Source organism: Dendrobates tinctorius, unplaced genomic scaffold (genome assembly GCF_039654945.1).
Source record: "Dendrobates tinctorius isolate UK_male_01 unplaced genomic scaffold, ASM3965494v1 ptg000011l, whole genome shotgun sequence".
NCBI lineage: Eukaryota > Metazoa > Chordata > Amphibia > Anura > Dendrobatidae > Dendrobates > Dendrobates tinctorius.
This window is the reverse complement of record NW_027361679.1, coordinates 123,186,270-123,213,697: the sequence shown is the minus strand read 5'-3', so window position 1 is coordinate 123,213,697 and position 27,428 is coordinate 123,186,270. Positions and strand designations below refer to the sequence as shown.

Sequence of the window (27,428 nt, the reverse complement as noted above, 5' to 3'; positions counted from 1 at the left end):
ACACTTCTAGCTTGGTTTCAGTTTTGGTTTAGTTTCTTTTTCCCTGCATTCAGTTGACATGCCCAAACTTGTTGGATAGTCAGCAGTACTTGGCTCAGGCTGTAGTAACATCAGCAGTGCTTGGCTCAGGCTGTAGTAACAATCAAACTTCATAAGTGATCTGTGTGAGCCATGGCAGCAGGTCGTAAGAGAGACCCTATTTGGGTTCATTTTGTTGAGATGCCAGCAGCAGATCTTGGAAAGAAAGGTGCAAGAGCAAAGTGCAAATACTGTCAAAAGGATATCCAAGGACTTGTTTGCCGTTTTAAATCACATTATGAAAACTGCAACCAGAAGGGAAATGAAGATGTTGATAGTGATACAACTAATGTCAATGAACCCCCACAGCTTCTTATGCACCAGGAGCCTAGTACTAGTGGTAAGTCTGGCAATTAGTTTACAACCTATTTTTTTAACAGACATTTTACTGGGATGGTTAAAGTCTATGAAAAGAAAAATGATTTAAATCAAAAAAATCTGATTTAAATCAAAAAAATCTGATTTTTTTGATTTTTTTTAAAAAAATCAAGATTTTTATCCACCCTGCTTTTGACTCTGCAAAGACTCTTTACTATTGCTCTTATTCATTCTCATCTGGACTATTGTAATTCTCTACTAATCGGTCTCCCTCTTACTAAATTCCATCCAATCCATCCTGAACGCAGCAGCCAGGATTATATTCCTTACCAACCGTTACACCAATGCCTCTACCCTGTGCCAGTCGTTGCACTGGTTACCCATCCGCTGCAGAGTTCAATATAAACTTATCACTCTCACTTACAAAGCGCTCCCATGCTGCAGCATTCTGCATCTCCTCCCTCGTCTCAGTCTACCACCCTACCTCTGCCCTCTGTTCCGCTAATGACCCAAGAGTAACATCTGCCATAATCCAAATCTCCCACTTCCGTCTCCAAGACTTCTTGCATGCTGCGCCAATTCTTTGGAATGCATTACCCAGAACAATTTGATTACTCCACAATATTCAGTTTTAAGTGTGCCCTAAAAATACATTTCTTTAGACTGGCCTATCACCTCAACATACTTATCCAACTATCCTTCCCCCCCCCCCCTTATACAAAATTTTCTTCAAACCCAGAGCCCTCATATCATCTGTTCTCACACCCTTCAGGCTGTTAATAGCCCTCTGGCTGTACTTTTAAACATTCTGGTTGGTTACCGGTTCACAGAGCATTACTTGAACACACTATTACATTAAATGGCTGGACCGTACATTACAAGCAATTGTTACCAACCATCTTTCATGTCTCCCTTGTTTTCTCATAGATTGTAAGCTTGCGAGCAAGGCCCTCACACCTATTGGTATCTGTTGAATGTGTTATTCTGTAATATCTGACTGTACATCTCTTCAAAATGTAAAAGGGCTGTGAAATATGTTGGCACTATAGAAATAAACTGTTTATCAACATGGTTGTTGCACTACATCACATAATGATTGTATATATTTTTCTCTCTGTATTCAGATCATTTTTAGTAACTAACATCACACACCTCTTTATGTTGCAGTGTTCTGGATCTTGATTTACAGGTGCACATAAAATCACTGTTAGGAGTTGCAGCGCTACAGTTCTCAAGGTAATGCACAAACCAGTGTCTCCACTACTCATAAGAGTGTGTGCACACATTGCGCATTCTGCTGCGGAATTTTCCTTGCGGATTTGTCTAAATCTGCAGGTCAAAAGACCTGCGCTTTATCCTGCGGTTTGACACCTGTCATGGAGCAGGTGCCAAACCGCTGCGGAATCCGCACAGAGAATTGACATGCTGCGGATTTGAAACCACAGCAAATCTGCACGGAAAAACTGCAACGTGTGCACTGTGGTTTTCATTTTACATAGACTTATGTAGTATTGTACAACGCAGCAGAGACTCCTGCGGATCCGCAGGGCTGGATACGCAACGTGTGCACACACCCTAAGTGTTGGGTAACATTGCAACTTTTTTTCCCCTATACAGAGGAAAGCTGTCAATCAGCAGCAGGAGGGCAGGTCATGGAAGATAGAATAAGGAGAATTTCAGTGTCTCAACCCAAACAATAGTTTTATGAAAACTGCAGCACAAAAAAAAAAAAAAAGGGAGTGAATTACCCTGCACTACTGTACGCTGTGGTCTTATTATTCTGTTGACAGATGCCCAGTAAAGGGGGCGCTCTCCACACAGAATGACTGTTCAACCTAAGTCCCACCACTCAGTGCATCATGGTGGGGCCAATCATTTATATACACCTTCCAACCTGCTTGGATTCCCTGTTTCCACCCACCTCTTTGACAGCTCAGGCTTCAAAAACCCAAAGACAGGGAGGCGATAGATGGAAACCAAGCAGGTGAGAAGGTGTATATAAGTGATTGGCCCAACCAGGACACACCGAGTGCCTTTACTGGGCTCGAACAGTCATTCTGTGCTGACAGAGTCCCCTTAAACTCTAGGCGACCCATTCATAAGACAGGCCGCTGATTAGTTGTTTGACCAACAGCTATTCTCCCTACTCAGATACCTTTTCAGTGAGGTTAAGCATTCAATAGGAGAAACGGGCACCAAGCCATATCTGATACTACTCCTCTCTTGATGAAACAATACATTAGGAAGGTTAAAAATGCAAATTTGTCCCACCTTTTCCTTCCCCTAAAGCCCTAGTTGTGCTGTGCCCATGCGTTGTGCGTAATCACTTAGATCCTGCCCTCTAGCAGGGTACAAATTTGCTTCTAGGAAACCGATTACCAACCCCATAGTTTCCTATGAGTGCAGTGTGGTGAGAACACATAAATCCCGTGGCTGGCAGTGCCATTACATGTCAGGCTTGCTCATGGGTATATGTAGAGTTGAGCAAATACGTTTGGAAATGATCGCCGCATCTGAATTTGCCATATTGGTACCTCATTTGTGCTGAATTTATGTTTGATGATCGATTCCGAACATATTCAGTTATTTTTTACTCCCATTCACTCCAAAGACAGTCAGCAAATATTGCAAAAACAATATTTGCCGATCGTAATCAAATTTTGAAAAATTCGCTCAACTCTAGCGTATAGCACAGACATGAGCAGTGCCACATGCAACTGAACTCCGCAATAGGTTGTATACTACATTAAAATAAAAAGTTGCTTTTAACCCATGATTTGCTGGACTTCTTGAAAGAGAACAGGCGTTATTTCAGGAGGGAACGTTTACTAGAATATCTCTAGTAGGATTCCATTGCTGCCAAGATATAGTGCAAGTCACTTGTTCCATTGTCCCTCTGCTCTAGCCATTCAGGGGACCCTGACCCTCCCTAAAAATTTGTAAGTAATAATATGGGTCATAAGGACAAGGGTAGGTTTAGCTACTTTAAGAATCATAGCACAATGACACTTTTTTTGTACCTGGAAGTGATCTCAGATTGGTTCTATTTTATGGAAGAGAAAAAAAAAAAAAAAGTTACAAAATACCAGAAGACTTTATTCCTGCTACATATTTTATTTTTGACAAAACTAACTGAATTTCTACTTTTCTGGTTAGTGTACTTCCATTTCTGGCTACATATAAGTGTGCCCCAGCACTTTTCTTACCCTTCAGTACCACCAGAAAAGCAGTGTACCTGTGAGTAAGTGGGGGTAACCCTGAGGTACAAAAATTATACAAAAAAAACAGTTTAGAAACCATTAAGAAAAAACACAAAGTAGATGTGCAAATGAGGGCTATAAACTGGATGCATTCTGCACCCCAAAAAGCCCAAGACTCAAGCGGTTTGTCAAAATGAAGTCAATGCTTTGAGCACATGGAGATAAAGTGATGGGATACAAGCAGAACAGATCACACATACTTGAGACACAAAGACTGAACGTGGTGGTTCTGAAGACACTCTTACAACACGAGACTAGAAAAGAAAACCTAGAAGACCAAGAGGAGCAGCGGGTTCTTCCAGTGCCCACGTCCTGCCTGCTGTCTATACAGACTGTGACATTACCAACCCACTCCTCTAATGGCAACATGGAGAACAGGAAGAGGGCCAGAAGCGAAGCCACCCTACATCACAGCGCTGCAGAATGTCAGCGACAGCACCTCTTCCTGAAACGCCCACAAGTGGGGGGAGAAGCACACGAACAGTTCTCACGCACAGACTGCCAGGAAATACCTGGTACACAGAACAGTACGTCACTGTAGGCACAGTGGGTGCAAGGGGGAAGAGAGAATAATCTCTGAGGAGAGGAAGCCAACAGAAAGGGAGCAAAAAAGAAAAACCACAGCTTACCAGGTTTACCAATACTGCATACAGAATTAACCCCATCATAAAAAATAGATATATACTCTGCTCCGAGATGGTTTAATAAAAATACCAATTTAAATTCAAATAAAAAAAGCTAAACTGTTGATCCAGGAGCAAGGAATATAAAAAAAAAAAAAAAAAAAAAAAAAAATCAACGTGAGGTAAATATGATAAAACGTAAAAAGCTTGGACACCGCACAAAACGATGCCTCCCTCCCTGCTACTGTCCCCATCTCAGAGTCACTTAACGGGTGAGGTGGGGCGAGAGCCACAGCATGCAGAACGGATCCCACCCCAAAACCAGGCAGAGGAGGGAAAGCGGCCAATAGCATAGTAAAACGATGCTACATACGACAAAACGGTGATGATTCAGGGAATGATGCATTTTAAACAAGTCCCTGTTTAACCTCATCCCAGGTCATTCCAAGTATGAAGTCCAATAGGAGCAGGAACATCCTGAACAGCAGCATGTCTGAGGTTTAGTCAAGAGCCGGTGGATTCAGAGAAGCTCTGAACGTCTGTGCATTCATGTATTATGGAACTGGGAGGGGGTAAACACCATTTCCAGGAACCAGAGTGTGCATTATTGCCTTCACACTCCACAACACAAAGATACAGTCCAAACCTGCAACGCCTGTGACAGAAGCGTTTAAGGCAGACTTTGTTATTCAAGCCAAAGAAAAACGTAAGGTTTGACCATGTATTGTTTTCCTTTGATGACCACAACATCTTTAATCCAATGTTAGTCCTAGATTTTCCATTTACAGCTGAAGCAGTTCTGTGTAGCAAAGCATGAAGGAACATGCCTCATGCCACCACAAATTCTGAGTTTAGTTCAGCCTTCACATCTGGTTTCCATAGCGAGTCCTCAAAGTCCATCTCAATGGCCCCTTCTCCACTCGATGTACTGCTGGTCCGGCTAGACTTTCGCGTAGGAAGCCACTGGTAAGGAGCTCTGGAGTCTCTCCGTGCCTTTCGACGCAACCTCTTTTGATGCATAAGTAACTGCAAGCGTTCTACTTTGCAGCGAGTTGCCCTATTTTCTGTTTGCCGCATACGATCCCCTGTTAAGAGTGACAAGTTAAAATATTAAACTTAAAATGGAAAAAAAAGTGTCAGTTTAGGTGCTACAGTTCCCCCCCCCCCCCCCCCCTTACAGGTTTATATGAATATGTATAGGTTCAAGTAACAAATGCTAGTAACCAAATGTCCAAGTCTACGCATTTAAAAGAAAGATTATTGAAGTCCGAGCACAAAGGAGAGACTAAAATAAAAAGAAGCCTCTGAACCTACAATGACGTAATATTCTCATGGCTTAGGTCAGTCATCTATGCCAGTGCAAGGTTCTCCATCCAACGGGACATGTGTGCAATAGGGGGTCTTTTACTTACAGTTAAGCAGCCTGTGGATTGTCAGATGCACACAAGCATTGAATTTTTTTATCATGAAGCTCCCACAGCTTCCTGCAGTATAATGGGATTTGCTCACCCCTCCCACACTCAGCCGTTCTTTGTTCTCCAACACAAAACACACAGAAAGCGGCCAGATGCATGCACACCCTCCCCCCTTCTCACCCCCACCCTCTGTAGGGGTTGAGGTCCCCCCTCACAAGTCTGTCTGGATACCAATTGACAACACGAGTCAGTGTGAGAATGTGTACACCTTCCTCCAACAGAAGGAGAGCATCAGACCAAGAAAGGCCTCTACCCCAGTAGCAAGCCACCCACCACTGAGTGTAGGAGCACGCATACTAGCCCCAGCAGGGCCCAGAGCACCCAAAACTGGGCCTGGGACTCTTACACAAGTGGACAGTTTTCCTTTTAAACCTAACATTAAATGTGAGAACATTCCAGTACACCTACTGACAGGGTGGGTGGGGGTGGAATTAAGGCCTTTATTTTATAAGAGGCCTTGGTCTAGTCCCTCCCTGCTGCTAACAGAACAGAGGTCAGGTAACCCTTTCAGTAGTCAGGACACAGACATTTACCATATATCTCACCACTGCACAAAGGAAATTGTGTAGTTCTAGCATGCAGCTCCAGATTACTCACCAGTAGGTTTGCACTGACGAACTTGGGGTTGGGAATGTGGTGTTGGTTGGCTGCTTTTCTGGGGGTCCCTGCTTTGTGTAGAGGTAGCCTTGGAGTTTCTGGTCTGGGATGCACACTGTGTGTGGCAACGGAGTGTTGTAAGCGAGGGTGGCATGCCCTGGTAATGGCGAGTAGCACTCAGCAAGTCATTAAGGATCTGTAAAATTGTCCCAATGTCTCGACGAGGACGCCCTGTGCTATCCTGGCAGTGAGGGTGCAAAGTGCCTGCAAAACAGTTAGACCAGTAAGATAAGGAACACACAGCCAACAATCACATTCCCCAGAAATGCCAGCTATATAGCCATGATTAAAAGGGGGTTTCAGGGCATCATTTCTATTACAGTAGCAAAGCATTCAAAGTTTTTTTTGTTTTTTTTTTTAAAAAAAACAACATCACCCACTAGGCACCATTTAGGTCAATTTGGCATATGGTAACAGTAAAGATACCAAAGAGCAAAATACACGCTTTGTTAGTTTAAAGCAAGGACATCCATCTGGTCTCCTTTAAAGTAGTGACCACGTGTTTAAAAAAAAAAAAAAAAAAAAAAAAAAAAAAAAAAGAGAATGTCACAATGTTTTCTCCACCCCAAGGACATCACGCAGGGGGTAGAGGACCCCCGATTCTAGCAAAGAGTCACTGAAATTTGTGTGCTGCAGTTTTGATTGAAAACCGGCTAGTCTGCTGTAGATCCATTAGTTCTCCGAATGCCGAGCTCTGTATCACCAACGTGCTAACCTTCAAATATAACCTTTCTGGGACTTGGGCCATAAAAATCCATATGGTAGAGGGTGTTCAATGTGACCACTAGATATCTGCCCTGTTACTTCCACTGATGCTGTGGACTTCTAAAGTCAAAACTAGAAATATACTTACCAGAAAATGTCCCTGAGAAGACACCAGGAGCATGGTTGACAAAACTTTCTATTATGGCACCAGGTTTTCGGGATCGTGCAGACTGGGAAGGACCACCAGCTTCGCTACTTCGAGTGGTGCTGCTACATGGTACCTGCTGAAAGAAAGGTGATGAGAAAAACACATTAATACCACCAAAGAGCTCATTTGTTCCAAAGGTCAAGATGAGAAAGCCCAAGAACTTGTCAGAAGACCTCAAAGATGGTTTGGAAATCTTCCATTAAAAGGTTAAAGCTGCCAGTGTACTCACCTCTGCACAGGGCGATACAGCCACACCCTCTCCATGTGAGCGGAAGACGCTGGTGGTGAGGGATGAAGAATGAGGTGCATCACAGCGGGTGGAAGAAGCCGGTGCTGACTCAGTAGGCTGAGAAGAACCCTGTGTACAACCTGCCAGTCGAGAGAGGACAGGTGTGGCGCTTGTATGCAGGGTGCGGAAGTGAGGGGCAGCATTGTGCTCACTTCCTCTGGTGATTAGATGGCGGTGCTGGAGGTGGGAGCCCCCCGCTTGTTGGGCAGCCAACTGAAGCTGTACAAACATCATATGATCCCCAACACGAAGAGCAAGAGTGAGTGGCGAGCGGCCAGATAAGAAGTCATTCACCTTCAGGATAAAAACAGACCAAAAGGTTTTAGATTATAGCAAAAAACATGGATTAGAGTCAGCTGACCTGGAGCACGAATATCCAAAGGGAGACCTCAATTTCAGTATGGCCAATGAAATGGCAATGTAGTCTAACGCTGCATTAGTCACTCAACCAGTACTCAAGGTCCTAGTATGGACCGCTATACATGGACCAGCCTCAGCTCTGATCCCGACCGGCACATACGAGACTGCTGAGCTCAGGTCAGCAGATCTGTGGTTGGTCCATACTCAGATGTCACATACCAGGTCAGTGGATCGTAATCCTCAGCAGGCCTTGGTAACAGGCCTCGCCAACTGACAGAATGGGACCAAACACCAGCCACACAGAAGCAGTACACCATCACGACTCAATCACACAAACAGTCATGATTTCAGCACCCCTCCCCCACATCACGACTCCCCCCACCCCCGCATTACTGGACAAAGAGCAGAACATTAACCCTACAAGAGCTGGAGACAATGCATAAACAGCCTGTGTGTATGGCAGGTACATCATGTACTGTTCATGTATATATGAATGCAGCTACTCTCCCGGTTTTATCAGGCCGCTCTCTGACTCACCCCCCTACGGCCCACGCCTGCAGGAACAGCTAAAAATAGCAGAGTCCAGCACGCAGTGGGGAGAACAAGGCCAAGGGAGGGAGTAGGGGGAGAAGGTACAGAGATGGGAAGGCACACAGGGCAAGGAGACAAGCACAAAGGCCACCGCGTACGGAGCAGCAGAGCCGCCAGTGATGGTGCAATAAGGAAATGCACGTTTCTAACAAAGAGTCTGCAGAACATGCAGGCAAAAGGTTACCATGACGTGAAGGCGACTCCTAGCACTACCACATAGCAGGGAGCTGGGACTTTAAGAGACCGAGTATGGGAACTGCACAAGGGAGGGGACACCGAAAGGAGTCACCACCCTCAGCACCATCTGATTAGTAACCGGCTTGTTTGTCAGTGGAATGGCATGATGTGCGTCATACAGAGCATGGTGACATCACAGAGACCGGGCTACCACCCACCTGTCCCCCCCCCCCCCGCCTGTCCTTCAGGGTTACTCACCTGCGTCTCTGTGAGGCTCTCCAGGGCCTGCATTACGGACTGCTCTGGGCGAGACATCTGGGACTAGAAGGGGAAGAGAGACCAGGGTTATTACAGGGCAGGCTAGCCATGGCCTCTTACGACACTATCTGACGGTCAACTCACCATAAGGCCAGACTCAACCGTTGGCAGGAGGGTCAGCCTGCTCCCGTCCGCAACTCCCAAATCTTGTAACTTCCCAGAACTCAGCCGCCTGAGGAGAGAAAAGACAAGGCTTACACCTCTGCACCACTGCCAACACCCACCATCAGGGGCACCCAGAGCACTTGGGGGGGTCAGATTTAGGGTGAGGTCACCCTGCTATGTTGTCACAACTTCCCAGGACTCAGCCACCTGAGGAGAGACCAGGCTTACACCTTGGCTCCACTACAGCACCCACCAAGACCTTGTGGCCAGAGCACCAGGGGTGAGGTCACCCTGCTAGAAGGGCAATTCCCAGCACTGAATGGAGCCCACAGGCATCCCCAGGACAAGGGCACAATGGGCTGTGGGTAGAGCACCAGGGGGCACAATATCCAGCCATTGGCTGCCTGAGGAGAGACCAGGCTTACACCATCAGGGGCACCCAGCGAGACCTTGCGGCCAGAGCAGCGGGGGCGGGATGTGGGTGAGGTCACCCACTAGGGGGGCACTTCCAAGCCCAGGCATCCCCAGGACAAGGGCACAATGGGCTGTGGGTAGAGCACAATATCCAGCCATTGGCTGCCTGAGGAGAGACCAGGCTTACACCATCAGGGGCACCCAGCGAGACCTTGCGGCCAGAGCAGCGGGGGCGGGATGTGGGTGAGGTCACCATGCTAGGGGGGCAGTTCCCAGCCCAGGCATCCCCAGGACAAGGGCACAATGGGCTGTGGGTAGAGCACAATATCCAGCCATTGGCTGCCTGAGGAGAGACCAGGCTTACACCATCAGGGGCACCCAGCGAGACCTTGCGGCCAGAGCAGCGGGGGCGGGATGTGGGTGAGGTCACCATGCTAGGGGGGCAGTTCCCAGCCCAGGCATCCCCAGGACAAAGGCATAATGGGCAGTGGGCAGACCCTGCGGGCACATGGGGCAGCAGCCATTCAGGCTGTGGAAGTTTCGCTACATAAAGACCCTCCTCTCTGGGGTGCAGAACAAAGGACGGAAACTCCGGGGCCCCGCACCTCCCGGGGTGACAGGACAAAGGCCGGGCCGCCACCCGTCCACCATCGGCGCTGACACTCACGTCTCCCGGTGCAGCAGGGTGAGCCGCTCCTTAGGCACCTTCAGTCGCTGGGAGATCCGACGCTTCAGCCCGTCCACCGTTTCTTCGGCTGGCACAGAGAGCTCATAGCGCGTGCCGGTGGTGCTGTGAACGTTCAGGTTCATGAGCGGCTCTCCTCCGACGTTCGTGCAGCTCCGGACACTGGGCTGCTGCTCCATCCGGCGATCGTTCTCCAGCTCCGCTCTGATCTCCGGTGTAAAACTAGCACACAAAGTTACACGAGCTCCCCCTCCTGAGCGGCCGCACTAAATCCCGCCCTCAGACCAATCACGGCGCCTTTTCACCTCCCCCACGTGGCAATAACGGCAGCCCGCCCCCAAGCTTTCCAGCCTATCCCGAACACGAGTGCACAGTGCTGCTCGCGGCCCCGCCCCGTCTGACTGTAGCCACACCCACCCAGGCCATTCATAATAAATCGGATATAAAACAAAGAGAATGAGGAGCAGGCGGATGTCAGGGAGGACCAAAAGTCCGCGTTCCCCAGAGGCCGGGGGCAGGAGAGCCCCCACTGACCGCCGCCGGGCTCACTGCCCTCTCATGTGCCCCTAAGACATGCAGCATGCTCACAGTAGTGCTCTCCTCCATTGCAGAGTTCATGACCGACTAACATAGATACATGTGTGGTGGGGGGCTAGCAGAAGATTCTCTGTATTATTATTATTATTATTATTATTATTTATTGTTATAGCGCCATTTATTCCATGGCGCTTTACATGTGAGGAGGGGTATACATAAAAACAAGTACAATAATCTTAAACAATACAAGTCATAACTGGTACAGGAGGAGAGAGGACCCTGCCCGCGAGGGCTCACAATCTTCAAGGGATGGGTGATAATACAGTAGGCGAGGGTAGAGCTGGTCGTGCAGCGGTTTGGTCGATCGGTGGTTACTGCAGGTTATAGGCTTGTCGGAAGAGGTGGGTCTTCAGGCTCTTTTTGAAGGTTTCGATGGTAGACATCATGCACACCACAGCCCTGTCCTCTGTCCTACAGTGCTGCTGTGCGGTTTCCATACCGGTGGGACAGATTGGACAAAGCATCGGTGTGGTGGCATAAGGCTACGTGCACACGCTGCAGATTCTGCTGTGGAATTTTCTGCGCAGATTTTGACCTGCGCTTTACCTGCACTTTTAGTGCAGATAAAAGGTATGTGCACACGCTACGGATTTTGCTGCGGATCTGCAGCGTGTCTGGCCCTGCGGGTCCACAGCAGAATCTGCTGCGTTGTACAGTACCATTTTACTCTATGTAAAATGGAAACCGCAGTGCACATGCTGCAGAATTTTCCACGCGGTTTTGCTGCGGTTTCAAATCCGCAGAAAGAAATGACATGTCATTCTTTCTGCGGATTCTGCTGCTATTTACCATCTCCATTGTAGAGGTGATAAACCGCAGGGGAAACCCGCAGCCTAATCCGCAGGTCTTTTCACCTGAAATTTACCTGCGGATTTTACGAAATCCGCAGCACCCAAAAACTACGTGTGCACATACCCTTAGTGCAGTTTTTGTGCGGATTTCCCCTGCAGTTTTCACCTGCGGATTTCTAGAATGGAGCAGGTGGAAAACTGCAGCAAAACCGCACAAAAGAAGCAACATGCTGCTTCTTTTATTCCACACCAAATCTGCGCGGAAAAATCTGCAGCATGTGCACAGCGTTTTTTGTTTTACATAGCCTTAAATGGTACTGTACATGCAGTTCTGCAGGGCCAAATCTGCAGAACTGCACAGAATCTGCACCGTGTGCACAGGGCCTAAGTCTGCACAGAGCACCGGTGTGGTGGCCTAAGACTGCACAGAGCACAGGTGTGGTGGCATAAGGCTGCACAGAGCACCGGTGTGGTGGCCTAAGTCTGCACAGAGCACCGGTGTGGTGGCATAAGGCTGCACAAAGCACCGGTGTGGTGGCATAAGGCTGCACAGAGCATCGGTGTGGTGGCCTAAGTCTGCACAGAGCACCGGTGTGGTGGCATAAGGCTGCACAAAGCACCGGTGTGGTGGCATAAGGCTGCACAGAGCATCGGTGTGGTGGCCTAAGTCTGCACAGAGCACCGGTGTGGTGGCATAAGGCTGCACAGAGCACCGGTGTGGTGGCATAAGTCTGCACAGAGCACCGGTGTGGTGGCATAAGGCTGCACAAAGCACCGGTGTGGTGGCATAAGGCTGCACAGAGCATCGGTGTGGTGGCCTAAGTCTGCACAGAGCACCGGTGTGGTTGCCTAAGGCTGCACAGAGCACCGGTGTGGTGGCATAAGGCTGCACAAAGCACCGGTGTGGTGGCATAAGGCTGCACAAAGCACCGGTGTGGTGGCCTAAGTCTGCACAGAGCACCGGTGTGGTGGCCTAAGGCTGCACAGAGCACCGGTGTGGTGGCATAAGGCTGCACAAAGCACCGGTGTGGTGGCATAAGGCTGCACAGAGCATCGGTGTGGTGGCCTAAGTCTGCACAGAGCATCGGTGTGGTGGCCTAAGTCTGCACAGAGCACCGGTGTGGTGGCCTAAGTCTGCACAGAGCACCGGTGTGGTGGCCTAAGGCTGCACAGAGCACCGGTGTGGTGGCCTAAGTCTGCACAGAGCATCGGTGTGGTGGCCTAAGTCTGCACAGAGCATCGGTGTGGTGGCATAAGTCTGCACAGAGCACCGGTGTGGTGGCATAAGTCTGCACAGAGCACCGGTGTGGTGGCATAAGGCTGCACAGAGCATCGGTGTGGTGGCCTAAGGCTGCACAGAGCACCGGTGTGGTGGCCTAAGTCTGCACAGAGCACCGGTGTGGTGGCCTAAGTCTGCACAGAGCACCGGTGTGGTGGCCTAAGTCTGCACAGAGCACCGGTGTGGTGGCCTAAGTCTGCACAGAGCACCGGTGTGGTGGCCTAAGTCTGCACAGAGCATCGGTGTGGTGGCCTATGTCTGCACAGAGCATCGGTGTGGTGGCCTATGTCTGCACAGAGCATCGGTGTGGTGGCCTAAGTCTGCACAGAGCATCGGTGTGGTGGCATAAGTCTGCACAGAGCACCGGTCTGACGGCGTAAGATTGTACAAAGCATCGGTGTGGTGGCATAAGGCTGCACAGAGCACCGGTGTGGTGGCATAAGTCTGCACAGAGCACCGGTGTGGTGGCCTAAGTCTGCACAGAGCATCGGTGTGGTGGCCTAAGTCTGCACAGAGCATCGGTGTGGTGGCATAAGTCTGCACAGAGCACCGGTCTGATGGCGTAAGATTGGACAAAGCATCGGTGTGGTGGCATAAGTCTGCACAGAGCACCGGTCTGACGGCGTAAGATTGGACAAAGCATCGGTGTGGTGGCCTAAGGCTGCACAGAGCACCGGTGTGGTGGCCTAAGTCTGCACAGAGCATCGGTGTGGTGGCATAAGTCTGCACAGAGCACCGGTGTGGTGGCATAAGTCTGCACAGAGCATCGGTGTGGTGGCATAAGTCTGCACAGAGAATCGGTGTGACGGCGTAAGATTGTACAGAGCACCGGTGTGAGGGCGTAAGATTGTACCAGCGTAATACTGGGGTACTCTGTACAATCTTACATACACACTGTACAGAAGCATGCTTGTATATTGTCTGGAATATGAAATAAGTGGTGTCATATTTTAGGCACCAAGTCACATGCCGCATCCAGGACTGGATCCCATTAGACCCAGCAGCAGGATAATCCTCCCCTCCTCAGTAGGGATCAGCTATGTCTGAGTCCATTGTCTGACTTCTGAACAGGAATCCCTGGGTGCACAGTCATCCTCTCCCCACCCAAAATGTGTGCTCCAAGGTCCTGAACCTAGCATTCAGCTGCACTGGAGGAGAGACACTAGATTTTGAGGATATGTCTAATGCCCTCCAGCTTTCATTTCTAGTTTGAACTTGAGCCTAAAACCTAAATGTCCCACCAATAGATGACAGCTAGTATCACATCCTCGTACTGTGAGCAGGACAGAAGCCAGAGCTGTCACGTAACCAGAGAATCCATATGGACACTAACAGGACAGGGGAGATAGTCATAAACTTGGTTTACAGATCCATCAACTGTTTGGCTCCATTCATACTAGCGTTCTACTGAACACCATCATTGCACATACCCTCAAGCTTCCCTATGGAAATTAGGTTGCAGGTGACCATTAGCTCCTGTTTCCCATGTTCATCGAGATGAAACACTGGTGCCAAGATTAGCTGAATGGAGTGGCTGGAGACGCACACAAGTCTATGGTACTGATGGAGGTAGCAGAGCACGGCACTGCGAGTACACCGGGCCCTTACCATGGGGGTTACCAAATAATGTGTCTACCAAATGTGTCCCAGTGATGAGTCCATTGTGCTAGACATGAACTGACATCAAGAGTGCAAGCATGTCTCCACGTGGCAATGCACAATGCTCGGGGGGTCTCCTGCGTGGGCTGCCGCAGTGCTTACAGATCAGGGGTAGTGCCTCATATGAAATAATCCATTAATAAGGATCACACTTCCCTCTCTGTGCCCTCACTTCCCATGTCTCACGAGCTGCTATTGTGAGCGACACACACATCCTGGCCTGACAAAGGACACAGTGTACAGTAGGGCGGAAGCTTCTCTTCCTTCCACAGGTCACTCTGACCTTGTGGAGCTTTCACTCCGTTATTCCCTTTGTGAGGCACAAAAGCAGGGTTTATTGCAATAAGAACTATATGGAAATGAGAAATGTGGCCAGACAAACCCCATGCTCCTCTCCCCAACCCCCGTGCAATGCTTTCCTAATTTCACAAAGATCTTTATGGTGTGGTAATCAAGGTGTCACCAACTTTTACATCTAGCAACAGAAAATCCTCCGATTAGGACACACTCTACTAATTATTATTATTATTATTATTATTATACATTTATATAATGCCATTTATTCCATGGCGCTTTACATGTGAAAAGGGGAAATATAGACAGGTACCATAAACATGTGTAAGACAAGGGACACACAAGTACAGAAGGAGAGAGGACCCTGCCCGCGAGGGCTCACAGTCTACAGGGATGGGTGAGGATACACTAGGAGAGGGTAGAGCTGGTTGTGCGGTGGTTCAGTAGACTGAGGATCATTGCAGACTGTAGGCTTGTTGGAACAGGTGGGTCTTCAAGTTCTTCTTGAAGGTTTCCGTTGTTGGTGAGAGTCTGATGTGTTGGGGTAGAGTGTTCCATAGTATGAGGGAAGCATAGGCGAAGTCTTGTATGCGGTTGAGGGAAGAAGAGATAAGGGGAGAGTAGAGAAGGAGATCTTGAGAGGATCGAAGGTTGCGTGCGGGTAGGTACTGGGAGACCACAGATGTATGGAGGAGACAGGTTGTGGATGGCTCTGTATGTCTTGGTTAGGGTTTTGAACTGGAGCCCCTGGGCAATAGGAAGTCAGTGAAGGGCCTGGCATAGGGGGGAGGCTGGGGCATAGCGGGGAGACAGGTGGATAAGTCGGGCAGCAGAGTGTAGGATAGACTGGAGTGGTGTCAGAGTGCTAGAGGGGAGGCCAGCAAGTAGGAGGTTGCAGTAGTCGAGGCGGGAGATAAGGGCATGCACTAGTGTTTTTGTGGTTTCATGGTTGAGGAATGCACGGATGCGGGAAATATTTTTGAGTTTGAGGCGGCAAGGGCTTGGATATGTGGTTTCAAAGAGAGGGCAGAATTGAGGATCACCCCAAGGCACCGAGCGTGCAAGACTGGGGAAAGCTAATTTTTGGAGTTATCCCTGTTCAATGGTTTTCTCTTAGAAGTATCAAAGTCCTGGACTGAAATCTTTTAAGATCTCATGAATATCAGATCGGAGGGGTTCTCACACCAGGCGCCCCCACCAAATCAGCTGTTCTCGGCTCCAGAAGTTGCCGTATATAAGCAGTGTACAAGGCGGAGTTCAGCAGACCCTTAGATTGTTTAGTGGCTGTTGCCGAATATTGCACCTTATCTCCTATTTACTTGAATATGTGCAGCACTAGGCGACTTGGGCGGTGATGGGTGTCTGACCCTCACTGATCTGGTATCGATATCCTACCCTATGGAAAGGCCAACAATATGTAAAGTAGTATTTACACCACACGATTATCTTTTAACGATAATTCTAATCAGGCTGCCAATCAAGTGACGAATATGCTTAACCCTTGTTTGTCAGGTGAAATATTTTGGTGCGCACAAAAGATTGATTTTAGCAGCACATTGTCCTGCAGCCTTTGTGCTTTGACCTAGCTCTTGCAGATAATTGAGTGCGCATCTGAAGTGGGGTCTTCCAGTAACAGGCTATTAAACGACCACCATTCGGTAAATATTACCCATCGGTGGTCATAGAACAAGGCAAAGTTGCTTTTTTGTAAATGCACCCCAAGTCCTAGACAACCCATGTAATTCAACCCTATAGTGTTACCTAAATACACAGCCAATATGGCCACAACAGCCGAGGGAAGATGGTTTATGCCCTGCCATCAGTTCAGCGGTCTTTAAACTGAAGCTTTATTACCGTACTTTGAGACAGACCGCTAAACACACGCTGCCTGACGACCCTGCTGAGGCCTCATGCAGACGTCCGTTTTTATCGCAGACTTATTCACATCAGTGCTCTGGCTCAGATTTCCATCAGTGTGTCAGAATTTCATCAATAGTGTTTAGTCCTTGTCATGTACCCGCACACTTGTATGGGTGATTTTGATCTGATACTTGGATCAAAAACCAACATCTCTCCATGATTTATTTTGCAGACGCACAGTTCCCAAAAAACACAAACATGTGAACAGCTCCATAGACTATAATGATCGTGTTCCATCCTTGAAAAACACAGACAGAACGTGTAACATGAAAAACGGACATCTACATGAAGCCTCAAAGCGTGTGGGTGCTTGGAAGCGGATCCCTAGTAATCAGACTGCCAGATAAGCAGCCTGCTTTAAGATAAAGACTTTTTTGAGATAATAAAAATGTGACCAAAAACAGGCGTTTTGATACAAAGCAACCAAAAGCCACCTATTATACCTGTGCCACTCCGGTGCCATGATGCCTCTGCCACTATGTGCTATAATCCCTCTGCCACTCCCATGCAATAATCCCCCTGCCACTCCGGTGCCATGATGCCTCTGCCACTCCCATGCAATAATCCCCCTGCCACTCCCGTGCTTCCTCTCTGGCTCTATATATTCTTGTCTGATGCGATGATGTGCCATCTACACGAGTGACCACAGATTTGATGGAGCAGTTATGTGTCACTGCAGCCACGTACATAAAGACTGGTGGGGGGATCTAATGGGCAGAGCGAGTATAGGTTCAGATGCGGCACCAGAGTTGATTGGGTTAGAATGGATAAGTACAAGGTTAGTTCATCACACCGCCTGCCTTTGGACACTTTTTATGATCATTTATGTGTTTTAAGACAGCCCAACTACCAATAATCGTGATTTTCAAAGAGTGCCTTCTACATTTCTAACTAGGGCCATGAGCGGAGAATGCCGATCGGTGCATACATGTTTATGGCGTCTCAGTTTTCCAGTATAAAAATAAAAGTTGTAAACTTCATACGCACCTGAACCAAAACTAGAAAATAATTATTTGGGTTACCAAGAAGCACAAAAGAAATTCACGGCAACACAGGGATCACATACTTTTCCTAAATTCTTCAGTGTGGAAGCCTTAGGCCAACATTGAAAATTAAACTAATCCTTGATCCACATTTTTTGTTGGGATCCACTTGAAAAATCAAAAGGCAACTAAATGTATTATTATTAAATGTGGTATTATTGGCATAAATTCTACAGCCAGACATTTATTGGAAGCACTTCCTGACGTGGACAATCACAGCCCAAGCACGCGATGTGGTACACACAAACCAGATCTAGGGAAACGAGACTACACGTGCCAGGTCGGGTACAGACTAATGTGAATGCACACATTCTACATACAACATTGTTCAAAATATAGGCACTAAATCATTAACTGTTTAGAAGTACGGCTGGAAAGGCCAGCAACTAAAAAGTAGGATGGGACACATCAATTACTAGTTTTTCAAAAATGAAAACCCTTCTAGAGAAAAGACGCTGGCGTATCGCAAAAGAAGGGTATGTACACATGATTCTGCACTGAAACCGCCTGGAAAACCTATAAAAAAAAAAAGAACTATTAAAAGAAGGCACATAAGCATTTCTATGTAAAAAGTCTTTTAACTACTTCAGGTTACTAAAAACAGCAAGCAGATAAAAGTAACATGTCCATCTGCAGTCTCCTAGGTCTACGCTTTGGCCAATGTGGAGCGCCCCGCTATCGGCTCAGAAAGCCCCATAATCTAGTATAGAATTGCCCAGATGCTGCGGATACACACATGATCATGTGAACGCAGGCTAGGAAAGCTGTAGTAAGTGTCCGCATTAAGGGTGCATGACCCAAAGCTCTCCCAGCTCCGCTGACCCCACAGATCTCCCATAAGGGCAACCCCGGATGATTTCAGCTCAGCGGTCCGGATTTACCACTATAATGTGGACGTAAGTGTGCTCGTATTATGGCTGTGGGAAAGCAGCTTTAGATAAACAGAAGATATTTGTGATTCCAATATGCGGATTTCATATAATCCACTCTGATTTTTGGTACTCCCCTATCAATGTCGTTAGTATGGCTTAGTAATTTGGGTCTCCAACGTAAAATGTGAATCATTCCATGATCCCGAACCTGTTCTTACAGTAAATGGTTCCCTCGTGTATATGGAGAATGTCAGCTACTGCCTAGCTGCTTGCCTCCTCACTCATAGGTGATGACAAGAGTGATGTGTCCATTGGTTACACCCAGAATGGCTGAAACAACATAGGCATTCCACAGAAATTACACTATACATTTATGAGTCACCCTCACTCCTGATGTTAGGATAACAGATGGATGCCGCCCAGCAAGATTGGCTCTTTAGGTCTCATTCACACGTCAGTTGTGTTTTTTTCAGCAGATCTTCCCATCCATTGAATACCTCCAGCTTACTCAATCCGGTATACTCAAGGTTATGCCGTATTGGAGTAAATTTAAGATTTATATATTCATGTACTTCCGCCAATATTTACAAATCTGAACCTGACAGTGACAGTCAACAGGTCGGATAGGATTGATAAGGAAGACGAGCAACCTTTCCCAATTAGTAACGTGGAGCAACAGCCAAAGCTTTCTGTAAGGCCACGTTCACTATTTTACCTCAGTATCTGTAAGCCAAAACCAGGAGTGGGACAAGCAGAGGAAAGTATAATAGAAACCCGTCACCACTTCTGGATTATCACCCACTCCTGGTTTTCGTTTTCAAAATACTGAGGTAAAATACTGACCAAGTGAATGTGGCATAAAATATAACTGGATGCAGAGACTTTTCGACATTACCTATAAAGGGCATAATTTCATCCTCGTAAACTGCAACACGTTCTGTGTCCTATAATTTCAGGGGACAATAAGCGGGCTAACAGAGCAAACACATAGGGTCCAGTCACACATAGCGACGCACCAGGGATCCCGAAAATGATGTGACCTTGTCAGGATCGCTGGTGTGTCGCTACATGGTCGCTGGTGAGCTGTCAAACAGGCAGCTTCACCAGCGACACGCGGGTAACAAGCGACGCACGTCACTTAGTTACCCTCTGTGTACGTTAGAAACCAGCGTGCTGGTGCAGGGAGCTGGTAACCAAGGTAAACATCGGGTTTCTAAACGCCACGCGGCGCTTAATTACTCGCTGTGTATGTTAGAAACCAGCGTGCTGGTGCAGGGAGCTGGTGACCAAGGTAAACATCGGGTTTCTAAGCACCGCACGTCGCTTAGTTACCCGCTGTGTATGTTAGAAACCAGCGGCTGGTGACGGGAGCTGGTGACCAAGGTAAACATCGGGTTTGTAAACGCCACGCGGTGCTTAGAAACTCGCTGTTTACCTTGGTTACGAGCTCCCTGCACCAGCGCGCTGGTTTCTAACATACACAGCGGGTAACTAAGCGACGTGCGGTGCTTAGAAACCTGATGCTTACCTTGGTTACCAGGCTCCAGCTCACTGATCGCTGGTCTCCCGCCTGCCACATGCAGCGATGCGTGTTGGCCAGCGGGAGACCAACGATCAAAAGAAAAGGTCCAGGCCATTCGAGCACGATCAGCGATATCTGGCAGGGGGGCCGATCGCTGATAAGCATCACACACAGCGATATCGCTGGTGAGATCGCTGTTGCGTCACAAAACTTGTGACTCAGCAGCGATCTCGCTGTGTGTGACGGGGGCTTAAGGCATATAAGGAGAGCAATAGAGACTCCTGACAGGTTTCCTTATTTGAGGCAAAACTTTCTGATATCATCCCATTAGCCCTGACTTTTCCACAGGGTGATGCTTACAGTAGTTACCTCCATGCCCCCTTCTGAAGCCTAAAATTTTCAGGAGACAATATCAGCCGGCTAATAGAATAAAAGCTAGGGAAAATGAAAAGGGGTGCGATGGAGGCTCCCGACAGGTGACCCTTCCTAAAGCAAAAGCGGTTAAACCTCCTGAGGTTCACTGTGGTGGACTGCCAGCACAAAACCAGTCTGCTCTACCCTAGGTCATTGTTCCTCCTAGTTCTTCGGTTACATCCCGGGAGCAATGTGACCTCAACAGTAATTCCAGTAAGGAGGCCAGTAACTGGCTGGAGTGGTCACTTCCAAGATGGGAAAAATAACAGGATATTCGTGCTTTGTATGGCTGGATATTTATGAAGGAGTACTTCTTTCAAGCCTTTTTTTTTTTACTTTTGAACATTGGCTGCTGTTTTTCTTCTCTGATGAGGTGACTGATTTTTTTTTTATTATTCTAAATGCTACTCATCTATCAGACATGAAATGGCGTAGCAGTTCTATATTCCGGCCGAGTACTGGGCCCTTCCCCCTGTCTTTTCCCCAACGTCAAGGGTTTCCCTGCACGTCACACAGGATATTTTCAGGAAGGTCGGCGTTACAACATCCTGAACAAGAGAGGGTTGACATTTAAGCTAACAATTCACTTATAGGGCTACCACTCCATCATCTTTTCTTATACTTCAAGTGACAAGGTAGAAGAAAAGCCAGGAGTCATACTGGGGAACAACGTAGAATATAGCCCATTTTCCTGTAAAAAAACCCCAAAACCTTCATCTAGGAATGCACGAAAGGCTGGTTCACGCTGCTGCTCCACTATTCGGTTTCCAGATAATGATAATCATTAAATAAATCCTATCAATTTTTATAGAAACATTTTCTGCTTATAATTTCTCATTTACTTTCAGCATCCAGGTCTAGGTTTAGTGTTACAGGCAATGGTTTATCATAAAAAAAAATAGCTAGTTTGTTTTTATAATGAAAATTATTAAACTATTTTTTAAAAAATTAATTTTCATAAATTTTAAAATAATTGACACCCCATCAAATCAGCGGTTGACTTCAGTTGGGTTGTCAGATTACCTCCCACCCCACCCTGGTATCGATGACCTATCCTGTACATATGTCAACAATACGCTGTGACCTGACACCCCATTTATAAACACACCGGCACTTCCTTATTTGTAGAGATCATTATAAAATACGGTAGTCATCACATTATTATAAATGAGCTTATAATGAAAATCTACACTTACATGTCCATAATACAGTGTAACAGTATTCTGAAGAGAATGGAAAGAGCTCACCACCTCTTCTCCGCACAGGTTACAGAGCATGCTCTCAGATGGCCACTCTCAATCATGTGCAAGAAAAAATATTGCTAAGTATTTGATTGTATATTAGTAAATTCCATTTAAGACATTAGACTCAAGCAACAGAGTGCGTTTTTGTGCGCTCGACGCAGCCGCAAAAGGGCGCAAGCACCTGCAAAGTCATACCAGCGCACGGCCAGCGTACTCAACGCTAAATATAGGGTACGCTGATCGCATGCAGCGTCATGCGATCATAGGAGCTGACATGAGGCACGGCCGGGGGCAGAGCTTAGTGGCGGCCCTGCGCAGCACCTTCGAACGCTAGTCTGAAAGTAACCTTATTGTTGGTGTGCTATTTTCTTTATACAATACTAATTTTCAGATGTAATAGTAATGTGGCCTGCTCCAGTGGAATAAGAACCCAATCTCTTTTTCGCAACGTAAATTGGAGGTTGATCAACCCACCTTCTGACTAAAAGGAGCAGTCAGTCATCTACTTTACACTTTATTCTGCAAAACTAGACCTTGCACAAAATAAACCTTAAAAAAAACATGACCACCAGTAAAAAATGGCTAAGGCTATGTGCCCACGTATGCAGAAAATTTCTGCTTCAAAACCGGACACCTTCCCAGAAAACGCGCGTTTTATTTCCACGTGTTTTTATGCGCTTTTTTCCGCGCGTTTTCTGACTCATAGAAAATAGCAAAAAACGCAGACATTTCCACACAATTAATGAGCATGCTGCGTTTTTGGCTGCTAAGCATTTTTGAGTGGAAAAAAAACGCATCAATGTGCACAACGTGCGGAATTCATTTAAAATGAATGGGATGCTTCTTTTATGCGTTTTTGAAGCGTTTTGACAGGGACAAATACTTCAAAAACGCTTACGTGGGCACACAGCCTAAGTTACTTTTTTTCACCCTGCATCAAAAAAACAAAAAAGCAACCCAAAATGGGGGCATTTATAAATACCACTCTTCTCACACAAAACAGAGCATCTTACAGCTCTATGTTAACAGAATAAAGTCAAGACTTTTGAAATGTAGAGATTAAAAAAACCCAAAACAATTGCAATATCATCAAGTACCAAACTACGTCACGACTTTATACATAAACCGAACAGAAATGGAAAGTCATTCAAGTCTATACAAGGATCTTTTTAGACCCTTTTTTTTTTTTTTATTATTATTATTTAAAGGGAACCCCTCACCAGGTTCAACTGATACGAGTTACGGCCACCGCCTTTCAGGGCTTATCTATAGCATTCTATAATGCTGTACATAAGCCCCCGATCCGAACTGCAAAAAAAGAAAAATAACTTATTTTACTCACCTACTGGGCGGTCCGGTCTGAGAGGTGTCGCAGGTCCTTGTCTGGCGCCTCCCATCGTCTTGCTCCGCCGCCCTCCTGATTCTTCATCGCTCCCCAACATCGCGCTCCTGCGCAGGCGTACTTATCTGCCCTGTTGAGAGCAGAGCAAAGTACTGGTGCTAGGCCTCTGACTATTCCCAGCACCTGCAGGACTTTTCTCTGCCCTCAACCCGGCAGATAAGTAGGCCTACGCAGGTCTGCGGAGCCATGAAGCAAGCAGGAGGGCGGCATCACAAGAAGATGGAAGGCACCAGATCAGGACCTGCGACATCCATCGAACCAGACAGCCCTACAGGTGAGTATAATAAGTTATTTTTCTTCTCTTCCAGGTCGGATCGGGGGCTTATCTACAGCATTATAGAATGCTATACATAAGCCCTGAAAGGAAGTGGCTGTAACTCGTATCACCAAACCTGGTGACAGGTTCGCTTTAAGCATATGCATCAAACATATTCATGGGGCCCAATGTATCTGCATTTACAAAGGGTCATCTTTTGCCATATGCTGGGCTTATATCCAGTGACATATTATTTTATGTCATAGAAATTAAAATCAAAGACATCTCCAGAAAGGACATATCAACCTCATATTGAACACATGGAACTAATAACTGATGAAGACAAAAAAATATAATGGGAAGAGAGAATGGAGACTTCAATTTCCATCAAAGTTTTAGCTCACTGCAGTGGCCAGTGCATTACAGCAGGGAGATTTTCTGGGATAATACCGAGGCAGAGCTTTGTTTAATCAGAGGCAGGTAAGTACACTTCTCAGGCATGTTTCCTCTGGTCAAAGAACTACTGAGACTTTTTTTGTCTTCGGTGGCCAGATATGAATATTGGAATTTTGCATTGATCCGATATTTATGGGAGATATATTTTCAAAGCCGTAGCGAAGGGACAGACATAACGCATTCACTCACATCACCATGGGCCAATAGAACCCCTCCAGCTTAATAACGGGCCAATGGATGGTTCTATACATGTCATGTTTCAGCTCTATAAAACAACGACACGATAGGAAACATTATCTACCACTTGGGGCAAAGATATCCTGTAAGATGGGGGATCTCATGGAATTCTGAAGGAGCTAGCACACCCCACCACCAACCCCCATGTGGGCTCATCAAGGGTTGGAGAGGTATGTGTGCGTATCATTAAGCTAATAAAAAAGAAAGTTTAGGTCTCAGTCTTCGTTCATTGTGGAAGACATACATTTGCTGTTAGAGTGTTCCATTTTCACAACTGGAGATATTACTGTACCTCCACTAATGTCTGAGCCATTTGACCTCAGATTTAGTCATTTTCTTTCGTTATTTCTTTTTATTACATGTAACTGTATATACTGTATAGTTTTGTTCCTATATTTTATCATCTTTGTACATTTCTATAAACACTGCATACCTTTCTGAATTAAATATATAAAATTAAATAGCTCTGTACCCGAGACCTTACGCTACTACCTGTAGGAGGTGTCCAATCGGCCGATATAAACGACTGGTGGTGGTAGATAGTAGTGGTTCCTTTTTTGTTAGTTATTGTGGAGTGGGCAGTGACCGTATCGAGGTATGTGTGTATATATTTCATGCTGTATACACCATATGTGCACTGTCAGTTTCTCAATAACCGATAACTGACCTAGTCGTAGTAGAAGCAGTCTCGTCCATCAATCGTCAGCCAATTGCATAGGCAGGGATTAGTTCCCATGACTAGTGACAGTGGTGGGATCTTTGTGAACTCTCCAGTGTCATCGGTGACCAACTGGTGTCAGCAGTGGATCTGTGCAACACCACCCCCCGGCTACGTACCCTTTCACCATTATAAAAGTTTACTGCAGTCCTTCGTACATTGGGATACTGTAAAGTTATTTGATATACAATGTATGCTTCTGCATGTCTACTGTGGCATACATTATGCATGAGGGGATACTCACAATATTCCGCTGTCAGAAGAGATCGTTCTGACTAGTGCCTAATACTTAACATAAATGAAGTAGTTACCCGTCTCATTAATATACAAATTTCCTGCTTGGCATGGGTGGCCCGCCATATCAGTCACCAGTAAATCCTGTCACCTGGCCAGGTGTGTGCTGGAGGAGTGGGTAGTAGTGACACACAGGATGTGCACATTCCATACAATGACACAGAAGGAAGCAATGAATTCCTGAAATTTGGATCTCCTAGAAAAAGGAGTGTCTCTGATCATATGTGTCACACGTGTGTCATTTCTGTACTCTGTTATTTTCCTACCGGTCACACTTTACATATTACCAGGCTTAAACAGAATCTGTCTCTAATTCCTGAGTAATCCTGCCAGGATCCATGGAACAAATAAAAAAAATACTCGATGTGAGAGAAGTTCAGCAATGGAGACCACCAGCGTAAATGGTTAATACTGTGCGTCACACTCCAAGCCTTGTAAAAAGCCTATGTGAGTGTGACGTGGAGGGGAGGTGACTGACAGAAGTATGAGTTGGAGAGGAGGGAGGATAAGAAAAAGGAGAGAACAGGGAGGGAGAAGGAAGGGGAAGGCGTTGAGGAGGGGGGGAGAGAGGACTTCCAAGAAAAAGCAGAACAGCCTGTAAGGGAGCTAGGACAAAGGAGGAGTGCTGGGGGGGAAGCAGAAGTTAACCTGTTCCCTGCCTGCAACACTCCAAATTAAGCTAATGCCTAGCTGTAAAGACAGCACTCATTACACATGAGTATATTAAGCCGTCCCCAGGGTGAATCATGTGTGATCTCATGGGGAAGCCATGGTCACAACAGTCTTACCTAGAGTTACCTACTAAGAAAGCCAATCCGATCTGACATGTACACGACATAATCAAATGGCTTTACAGGAGGAAGTGATTAATCAGTGACCCAGCTAGTCTCTTCAGTATATCTAGACCGAAGGAGTTAAATCACAGCAGGGCTTGTCCCATGGCCTAGCTGAGTCACACAAGGAGGACTGGTGGCAGGACCTGATATGACCTCAGAATGATGCATGATAAAACCAGGGCGAGTCTCACCTGCACCTAGCTTCATAACCCGAGAAGTGGTGGACCTGAAAAGGCGCCACCGCCACACATGCGTTACAGTTCCACCGTTCCTGTTACAACAGGTTGCAGTTTATGTAGCAAGGGCTGGTTATACATGGGGCAATATTTCAGGCCGACAAGAGCACAAGCCTAAGCAACGTATAGAGAAACATGGAGCATTGCCGATAATCAGATTTGGGTTTCTCTGAAGCCAGGTCTTTAGGCAGCAATCAATGTATTATGCCCTGTGAGCAACATCCTCATGGCAAAAACAATATTACAAAGTGAAACCTGATTACTTTAACTGATCAGACAACCAAACCTGCAGATTTCACCAGAATCCGGTGAGAATCAATTTCCCAATGAAATTGTTTAGGAGGGTTATAGAATCCAGGGGAAATTCTAGGATCCAACACACGGACCTGCTCACTTTCACACTACATGCACCCATGTAGTCCAGGTTTCCACATACTTGGGATGGGGTAAGCAGAGTGTACTCCTCTCTAAAATGATGCATATATTGACCTCTGATTTAGTCATAATTTAGACACACTAGATGCGTGCAATGTTTTGTATATTAATGACTTACTGTATTGCAGTTATCCAGTGTTAAACGTCTGATCTATCTACAGCATTGTCCTAGATAGATATTCACAGACGTTTTTAACAGAGCCCAGTTTTATATTGCATTGCTCTATGTCTTTAACATTATGACAAATTCTTCAGTAAAACAAATTTAAATCAAATTTTTTGGGAGGGTTGGAAATGAAGCATAATGGATATGGAGGTGCTGTCTGTACCCAGCAAGGGGGCTCGGACTGGCAAGCATAGATAAGGGTGAAGAAAATGGTGTCAGAGGAGATCGGGACAGTGACATTTCGGGTGTATGGTCAGCTTAAGTGTTTACCTTACAAAGGTCACCTGTCTAGTCTTCGCTAGTATTAGAAATTATAATCTAGGCGTAAAATCTGCCTGCACTGAACACAGATTTTAGATCAGCCCACATAGCTCCCAGTGATTTTTTTTTTTTTTAAATCCATTATGCAATAGCATTCTTGTGAGAATAGCCGAAAGGTCAGGAAATATAAGATGGCACTAAAACAGTATGTCACACAATACAAAGAAGCACAC

The 27,428-nt window shown here is 46.5% G+C and overlaps 1 protein-coding gene across 2 annotated transcripts; it reads right to left on the bottom strand.

Annotated features, from left to right (window-relative positions):
* Window positions 1-3,490: 3,490 nt before the first annotated feature.
* On the bottom strand, window positions 3,491-10,537 carry MIDN (midnolin). 2 transcript variants are annotated; one of them, XM_073547192.1, is made up of 7 exons: window positions 10,246-10,537; window positions 9,144-9,231; window positions 9,000-9,062; window positions 7,554-7,907; window positions 7,265-7,397; window positions 6,352-6,615; window positions 3,491-5,364 (listed from the first exon to the last, which is right to left on the bottom strand). In XM_073547192.1, exons 1-7 carry the CDS (start codon window positions 10,440-10,442, stop codon window positions 5,108-5,110), a joined length of 1,356 nt encoding a protein of 451 aa, XP_073403293.1. In that variant the 5' UTR covers window positions 10,443-10,537; the 3' UTR covers window positions 3,491-5,107. The 2 variants fall into 2 exon arrangements, with proteins under 2 accessions (XP_073403293.1, XP_073403292.1); XM_073547191.1 differs by having other exon boundaries at window positions 7,265-7,400; window positions 10,246-10,535.
* Between the last annotated feature and the right edge of the window lie 16,891 nt (window positions 10,538-27,428).